Below are 9,203 nucleotides of genomic sequence, written 5' to 3'. Positions count from 1 at the left end.
AAAAGAACTTAAGAAAGAAAGTAGTTAAAGAAAATTTAAGAATTTAAAGAAAAGTTAAAAGAACATTTACGAGCAGAGGTGATACTTGAGGGCTCTGGTCCAGTAGGTCACTGTTCTTGTTGGTCTCTCATCCAAAGGTCACACTTTGCCTCAACACCTTCCGCACAATAACACGAGCGATTAATTGATAAATAATTAAACAATTAAAATCTTTACCTGAATTTGGGAGAAGTTCTTTTCCCCCTAGGGATTCAAAAACCAGATAGGCCATTTTTTTTCTAAAATACATATTTATTTTTAAATCAATGAATTGATAAAGAACAAAGCTGAAAACAGACATCATTCAAATGTAATATATTACTGGAAGGTAAGCTACACTTATTTACAGACCTAAAGTTTTGGTCATGATTAAAATGCTGGTCCTTATTTGCTGGTTGTGTGGCATGTTCACACCTTTCAGGCCTTTTAGTGCAAACGTTTACAAGCAAGATGAGAGAAACCATACAGTTTTCATCTGATCGCAAATTGCCATTAAGGTTAAAGGTTATAGAATCACCAAATAGCATCTCAACTTAAAACATGCCGAGGTAAAATTAATTTCTCTTAATTTTATAAAAGAAGAAAACTAATTGCGTCAAATTATGAATCGGTGACAAAAGGAGTAAGGAAATAGTTGGGACGTGGTCAGTCTTTGGAGAATTATAACAGGGACACAAATTCAAAAGATAAAATCATCACACAACCCAAGCATTTCATGAATATTTGTTTGTGCAGTACAAATACTACACATCACGACCAAATGCTTTAGATTAAACAAGTCTAGGTAGGCAATATCCCAAATGTCAAGCACAGAAAGAGGTGAAGAAATAGATTTCCCTCTTGATGGCAACAGCTGCCAAAATACGTTCAGTTCAGGATTTTACTGCGATAAACTTCACCGGAAGAGTTGTGGGAGCCACTCTTGGTGATGATGGACGCAACTACTCAGTCTCTTGGCAATAAAACACAAGCTCTTATCTTGTCTCTTACAGCAATTTTCAGAAGTTATCTTCCAGTTCTTCTGAGCAAGGAAATATAGCCGTTCATGATCCCGCAACTCCGTCGAATAGTTCTTCGCTGTTAGTTTTGGAATAAGTTCAACTAAGCATTCAACTATTCACAATAGCATAAATTCTTTAATGCTAGTACTACAAAGGTGCAGCTGTAAAAAAAAAAAGTCATTTATGGCATGTTTAAGGAAGTTTTCCTGAAAAAATCAAACAACTATGAGAACAGCAAACAGCAAAATTTCTGGCTCTCATTTGCTTTTTCAGACATGAAAATTGTACCAGTAGTTATGTAAAGTATGTTAATGAGTGGGGAAAAATGTGAAAATGACTTGTTTTAAAAGATTCACTGACCTTGCCTAGGGAGACAGTGTTAGCCCAAAATGCTAATACACTATCGGTAATGATTGATACCAAATGAAGCAATACATTAAAATCAATCAGACAGCAATGAGTAATTTCCTGGTTGCATGTTGTGTTCCATCTCTGTGTTGTTAATATATTGAAAATGAATAGAAATCAGATCAAGACAGAGCACTGCGTGTGTTCATAATGGAACCCTGGATTTACTCAAGGATATTCCATGCATTCTTCATCACAGGGATGCAATATCAATATGACAGAGGGGACAAAATTTGAAGGAATTGCAAAGGTAAACATGATTTTCAACAGAATATAGCTTATGTCCATTAAATGTTTATTCTTCCAGTGGTGCATTAATACTTGGCGAAAATTGATTAAAGAGTAACATTTGAACAAATGATTATCCAATTATTGCTATCCAAGATCCAATGAAATTGAACAGATTAAAATTGCAGACGTGGAATTTTTAAATACTTTAGTTGGATTTAGTTAAATTTATTGGATTCAGTGAAAAGTTTTATTCTTGGTAGATTCAATTGGTATTGGTTGATTGTCACATAGTGGAAAGCTTTTGTTTGTATGCTATCCAATTAAATCAGATAATACTATACATGAAAGCAATCCAACCAAAAGATATGTGAAATTGCAATGAAGAGCTGAATTCAGAATCAATCCTCATTATTTTTGTTGGTCGTTACATTTGAGCAATTTCAGTTAATTGATATCACAGATGACAGAGGTTTAATAACTTGCTTTTCCTGATAAGTTATAAAACTTATTATTTAAAATGTAAGGCGCATTTCCAGTATCCCAACTAACGTTCCTTTCAATTAACACCTTTAAGACCAATTAACCGTCAAAAAGCATGTCTTTGTCTTGATTTGATGTATGTGGTTAGAAAGTGGAATGTGGTACCATGAGCAATTGAGGTAAATAGCAGAAATGAATTTAAGGAGAAGAAAGCATTTGAAAATCGGGCCGTGGGTAATGGTAGGGTAAAAGAAAACTTGGAGCTTGCATTCGATTAATTGGGGTAAAGAGGTCTACATAACTTCCATGACTGCTTTTCAAAAATAAATATTTGTTTCTGAAGTGCTCTGGGATATTTCAGAGAATGACGCTGGGGAATTGTATAAATGTGTGTGTGCGATTTTTTTTTTAAAGTGCTGATTTGAAAAGGTTTTCATTAAAGTTATCAGGACATTTCAAATATTCAACCATTTCACAAAAAACAAAGCATACAGCGTAATGACAAGAGTTTGAACAATAATATTCTCACTTCATCAGAGAGATATCACACTTGAATAAATCAGATGGCCGATGGCAGGTTGGTCAGAAGCATTTGGTCACTGTGGACAGAGTTTGATTCAGCACAAGCATCAACTCAGATTTCAAAAGTCTTAATTCTCCTCCGATGACCTTATTCCTCCAAACAGATGGAATGATTGTAACTTCAGTCAGAAAAGTAAACATAGAGGGATATAGAAGTGATACTATCCTGGTTTCACAAGCTTTCATGAGGATGGAATGTGTATGTCTAAACATGTTAATTGTACAAGCCCCATAGAAGCAGCAAATTCGATCATCAACAAAAGCTTTGAGTAGGGCAGAGAATTCTGTTCAAATAGTGGAGCCATTTGTTAAATGAGTAGATTAAAAGTAAAGTAAAACAAAAAAAAGTCACAAAATTCTAGCCCCCTTCCGCCCTTCTCCATATATTAAAAAAGCTCAAACTCTAAAACAAATTCACATTTTGGACAATAAATAAACTTAACAAATGAACACTACAAAATCAAGAATGTGATTGAATATTCCTATTCTGTGCATGTCAGAAAGTAATAAAAAGTTAAACAGCAGCTTTGACAGTTTACTGCCAGGAGAGATTGATTTATTGTAATAGAAGTGGCAAGAATGTCACAAGTCAGCTCTTCAGCACAAATATTTTAAAGCTTGTGCCAACCTTTGTGGAAATCCAATTGTCCACACAAGTCAGCAAGCACAAGATTATCAAGTTGGCAAATCCAGAGAAAAAGACCTGCGCAGTGTATTTTTGCTAAACCAAAAAATTAGACTGAGCAGACGTTACACAGTCATAAACATCAGTCAGGATATTTATGTCAACTTTTCTCCATTCAAAAAGGAGTTCATTTCCTTCTCATTCCTGTTTTGTACCTGGGACAGATGGCATAAATCTCAGCAACTGTGTTTTAGTTGCCATTTAACCCTTTCCTTTAGAAACTGACCCAAAAGTGAATTTATAGTGAAGCCATAACTATTTGTAAGAAATAGGTACAATTTTGTCATTTAATTTGGATACCTCTCCCCTTAATTGTATTGCCTAACATGTTTACATTTTAACAGAAACGTGGTCCATTATCTAATATCGCACATGTTCAGTCAACTTTGTAATCATACTCAATAATTTTTTGCTTCAGTAAATTATAGCTCTGCCAAACAGCCACAAATTGTTCCACTATTCCGAATATAAAGTTTTCTGGTGGTCATATTTAAGAACGTGAATATTGAGCCAATTGTATTAAAAACTTATTTCCGCATTAAATTCTTTCCAATAAGATACTATGAGATAGAACAGTAGCATCAATACCACTAAACACTTCTCAGGCAAAACTTTTTATAAGAGGAAGATTTGCCTCCAACAATCTCTCCTTATATTCAAGTATCAATAGACAATAGGTGCAGGAGGAGGCCATTCGGCCCTTCGAGCCAGCACCGCCATTCAATGTGATCATGGCTGATCATTCTCAAATCAAATCAAAAGAGATGTTCATTTAATGGGGCAATAAAGAATTAGTGACCCAGTGGCATGAATTAATAGTGTTAAATGGCCAATTCAAAGAAGACACTCAGACCATGACAAATGTATCTCAAACTCCAATGAGTACCATTTTAGGTATGACATTAATTTGTTGTGTTCATTAATGATGAAGTACGTCATTTATTGAATGAAAATAAGTTATACATAAAATGAGGCGTTTTGCTTTTCACGAAAAAAAATGGCTCATTTAAAGCAATAGCTTTAATTAATTAATTAAATTTAAACCGTTGAAAACAGCGACACGGTGGTGCTGGTTTCCGATGGGCACGATGTGTCCGTCAAAGCAATAGCACTTTTGCAAAGCCAATCATGATGATAGAAACTAAATATCCAAACCAGCAAGTTCACAAAACCCCCCCATGAGTGGAGGAAAGAATTGAACTCCCTTCTGGTTGTCTTATGGTCAGCAAAACAGCAAAGTTAGAAGGATATTTGTGCAATTTAATACTTTAAAAAATTTGTGCTCTCCTTGTTAACTTCTTTTTTTTTCCAATCATTACCGGGAAGTAAAATGAAAATGTAATGATAGCAAAGCTGACTTGGAATAGAAATCCAGTGATAGACTAAAGACAGATAATTGGAGGCTCTCTCTCCCTCTCTCACTGCGATGAAACTGGGACAAACGCTGGTTATGTCAGCAAGTACCTCCTTTTCTTGCAAATCTCCAGGTGAAAATTCACAGATACAATCTCTGCCAATATAATATCCTCAAATTTTCTGAGGCGAATATATTCATTTTGACAAGAGATGTATTTGTAGACTAAAATTTGTTGCTTCCTAGATTTGGCTATTTTCGCTCAAATGCATCAGTTAAAAGGAAAAAAAAAATCAATTAATACCTTTTTAAAAAAAAATGTAAGTACCTAGGCTGGTATAGTTGATTGATTGAACTGGAATATCTCCTTAGTTCGTGTGATTGAATAATTGCTTGTGCAAACACCCATGAAGTGGTGAATAAACTGATGGCTCGTTTCAATAAGTCAGTAGGAGTAAACAAGCTAGGAGCAAAAGCAGACTTTAAAAAGAAAAGTTGGTGGTACAAATTTTCCAATTTCAGGTCACATCTTTGCAAGCTCAAAAACAAAAGGCTTAAGAAATCTGTAGGAAAGAACTGCAAATGCTGGTTAGACACAAAATGTTGGTGTAACTCAGCGGGACAGGCAGGAGAGAAGGAATGGGTGACGTTTCAGGTCGAGACCCTTCTTTACTCATTCGGGTCGCGACCCTTCTTCAGCTTAAGAGATCTGCCATACATTGATCACAAAGAACCTGGGTGTGGGGGTTTAGAGCATGGAAGATTATCTTTACTAGTGGGCACAACGTTTAACACATCAAGTGCAGAAGAATTATGAGCATTCTTCTGTGGGGCCTTCTGTGCATTTAGAGTCATTTAACGCAATAAAAGATCCTTCAGCCCAACACGTCCATGACGACCAAGATGCCCATCTACCCAATCTTATTTGCCCAAGTTTGACCCACGTGATCATTAAATGTGTGCAGTAATCCCGCACAATTTCCAAAGTTGGGGGAGAAGCATAGATTCCAGCAATGGCACGGGTCTGAAGGCAGCAGTTCCCAATATGAACCATTACTAGGTGTTACTCAGTTGGCTGGGGATTGGAAGTAGAAGCTGGCATCATTGCCGTTTACAAATATTGGGACATTGAACTGTCATAAGTGTGCCCCTTCAACAAAGAAAGCGAGTCCCATTTCAAACACTGAAAGAATTAAGTCAAAGACAAAATTTCAGTAGCAGTCACCCTAGCATTGGCTCAGTTAAGGAGGACCCTATAAACTTTGCTCAAAAAGGAATTATGTTCCCATTTAGGTTTGCCCATGCGCTTATGACCCAAGATAGTGTTTTCAGAATGTCAAATGTTCTGCAACATTGCATGTTGAATGACATCACTGCTTTACAATGAGTGACCTTTATGTGAATAGATATCACGTGCACATAAGGTTTTAGAGTTTCTAGAGATTCATAAATTTAAAAATAATTTCTCCCAGGCTACCTGAACTTCTTTATGGATATTTGATATGTATACTTTTAGTTGTTTGTTTATGCTTGGTGTTAAATTTTATGTAGGTTTAATCTTTTTTATTATGTCATTTAATTTATTGCCCGATTTGTATTTGGTTTTTTTAAAATTTCCTTGTGCTCAGTATATTCAGTTGGCTATCCGCAGCAAAATACATGTCAAGTGATGTTATTGGATAACACCCTTAGTGGCGCAGTAGTAGAGTTGCTGCCTTACAGCGCCGAAGACCTGACTACGGGTGCTTGGCTGTACGTTCTCCCCGTGACCTGCGTGGGTTTTCTCCGAGATCTTCGGTTTTCTCCTGCACTCCAAAGACGTACAGGTTTGTAGGTTAATTGGCTTGGTAAATGCAAAAAAATTGTCCCTAGCGCATGTAGGGTAGGGAGATCGCTGGTTGGAGCGGACTTGGTGGGCCGAAGGGCCTGTTTCCGCGCTATATCTCGAAACTAAACCTTAATTGAACAGTCTTGTCCCAGGTTTTCCCCAGGGATGACCCTCTAGATGCTATATTCTGCTTTTTTTTGGTTCTTTTTATTGTCCCACCAGTTTTACGATCTCGCCAGGGTTTTCAATTACGTAGACGAGCAACGTAAAAGTCAAAGGGAGACATGCTGCTTAATTGCCTTAGTTCAAATAGCCAAATGCTTCATCATCTAATTAGTGACACGCATGAATGGATGAATGAGATTCCCACTGTCCCTACCTACTGTCTAGCAAAACCACAGCTAAGGGAACGGGCTAAGCAGAATCAGTGGGGGAAGGAAGACCTTGTTGAGCCCGATTCCAGTCTGGTGCTGCCGATTCTCCCTATGAAGATGACCCAGTCCCACTGAGTATCTCCATCAGATTGATTTTTTTGCTCTATTTTAGAAGGAGACCAATTTAAAAACAGGAATCTAATTTGAATTTTGTTTAACTTAAAGCTAGTGTAGGTGTGGATGTCCAGGCAGCAGAGGCCTCAAGTGTATTGTAGATAGAACATGCTCCCTTTCCAGGGACTCTAGAGAATGTAATCGCAGAAGAAAAATGGTCAACTAGGCTGAACAACCCTCCAAATGATGCATTACATTCCTATAAATGGCCTAAATAGCCAGACCGTGGAACTGTTAAACAAAAGGCAAAAAAATTTAAATGGCCAAATATTGACAAGTCCTTCGAAATTAGACAGTAGAGCTGCGTCCAGACAGATTTTCAAACCGTGGACTAAATTAAGCCACAGAATTTGCCCACAGCTTGCAAGTCTTTGTTTGAATCTGTGTGGTTTATCAGGGGCACCTTGATTTTCCAATTTCAATTAATGGTGTTGGATAACAGCAATTGTGAAACATCCACGCTGTGTTATGCATCGTATTACCATTAAGATAATTTTAAATAGTTGGTAATCTCAGTGCATCAATGTTACCGTGATGGGACATTGGGTATAAGCAAGCCAATCTGCACCTTTCTAAATGGAATCAAGCATCAAGTTAGAGAGTTTAGTATAATGCATGTTCTGTTGATAATGAATGTACAAAATCCAGTCTTGCATCAATTGGAAGTGAATTTATGCTGGTATTTGACGAATCCATATCTTAGTTATCTGTAACTGTCAGCTAAAATAAAGGAGAGGTACTTGATGCCATAAATTGCTGTTCAAATTGGCACTGGCTCATTATATAAAAACAAATTTTGTAGTCTTGCAATTTTCCCAGTTTCAACAGCAGGAGAGCAGAATGAACATTTCATAACAGAAACAGCACTCATGAAGATGAAATTCTATATTCCTAACTGTCATTTACCTGGTCCTAAAAACCAGCCAATGTCAAAACTAAATTTGTTTCGTCAAAATAAGGATCATTTAACTTGCACACAAATACAGTACAGTGTTTTAAAACTACATTCGATTATTTTCAGAAGTAATTTCCCCCCCCAAAGTTTTATAAATATATTGAGGAGAAAAAGGGGGCTTATCTTTTCAATATAACAGACTATTTTAATAGAAGAATATAGAGTTTCTGTTTAGGTACCTCAAAATAGTGACATCACAAACAATACTGAGTGTTATTTAGTCACAGTTTCTAATTGGTGCTTCAACCTATCTATTGCAGTTTAACATTTATAAAACTAATTACTATACAATAACCCAAAAGCAATATTTCCTTCCGAATGAATGCATTTGATTTGTTCTTGGTGCCATTTTATCATCATTTCTTAAAAAAAACCAAATGACTGACATATAAACTGTACAAATTAGTTTTAACATCAAAGTATGCTACATTTTCTCTGTAGAAGTTCGACATATAATCAAAATGTAGATTTTGTATACATTCAAACAATGCAAAGACTGCGTTGATTTCTAAAATTTACAAAATATATCTGTACTTTGATAATGCACAAAAAGAATCATCAGTAAAGTAGTGTTAAGAATTCAGCAGCAAGGGTGATTACTGCACGAAATTCAAATACTTAAAAAAAACACGATCACACATCATCTGCAGGTAATGGAAGGAAACTTCCCCTTCCTCGTGTGAAAAATGCCATCTTCTCCCTGTAACAACATGCACAATTCACAATTAAAAGTCCATTTTTTAATGGTTTAGTAAGTGAAATGTTGAAGAGTCTCCACAGATGGATTATAAATTTGGATTTAACTAACAGGCTCTGCAACATTTCCAACAAATGTTCCCCCTTTACAAGCACCCGAGTATAAAAATCAAATAAAACAGAGGGACTAGCTAACAACTAAACTCTGAATAATCTACAAATCTTTACTTTATGGCTATGGGAAGGTCTGCAAGCAATGATTATCAGGTTATGGAGAGAAACATGAAAAGAATATCATGTATATTTAGTTATTGAATCACAGCATTATACTTCTTAACCAGCGGAACAACATATTGCTGGTTCGATCATGGTAGTGGGGTTTTAGAAAGGTATTGA

The 9,203-nt window shown here is 36.2% G+C and overlaps 1 protein-coding gene across 1 annotated transcript in view; it reads right to left on the bottom strand.

Moving 5' to 3' along the window:
* Positions 1-316: 316 nt before the first annotated feature.
* LOC144600003 (protein KIBRA-like) overlaps positions 317-9,203 on the bottom strand; it is a 67,962-nt gene continuing 59,075 nt past the window's right edge. The window contains exon 23 of the mRNA XM_078411312.1: positions 317-8,811. Within this exon, the coding sequence (XP_078267438.1) occupies positions 8,745-8,811 (67 nt within the window). The 3' untranslated portion in view covers positions 317-8,744. The remainder of the gene's footprint in view (positions 8,812-9,203) is intronic.

This window comes from Rhinoraja longicauda, chromosome 14 (assembly GCF_053455715.1).
Source record: "Rhinoraja longicauda isolate Sanriku21f chromosome 14, sRhiLon1.1, whole genome shotgun sequence".
NCBI lineage: Eukaryota > Metazoa > Chordata > Chondrichthyes > Rajiformes > Arhynchobatidae > Rhinoraja > Rhinoraja longicauda.
This window is presented reverse-complemented; position numbering and strand designations above follow the sequence as displayed.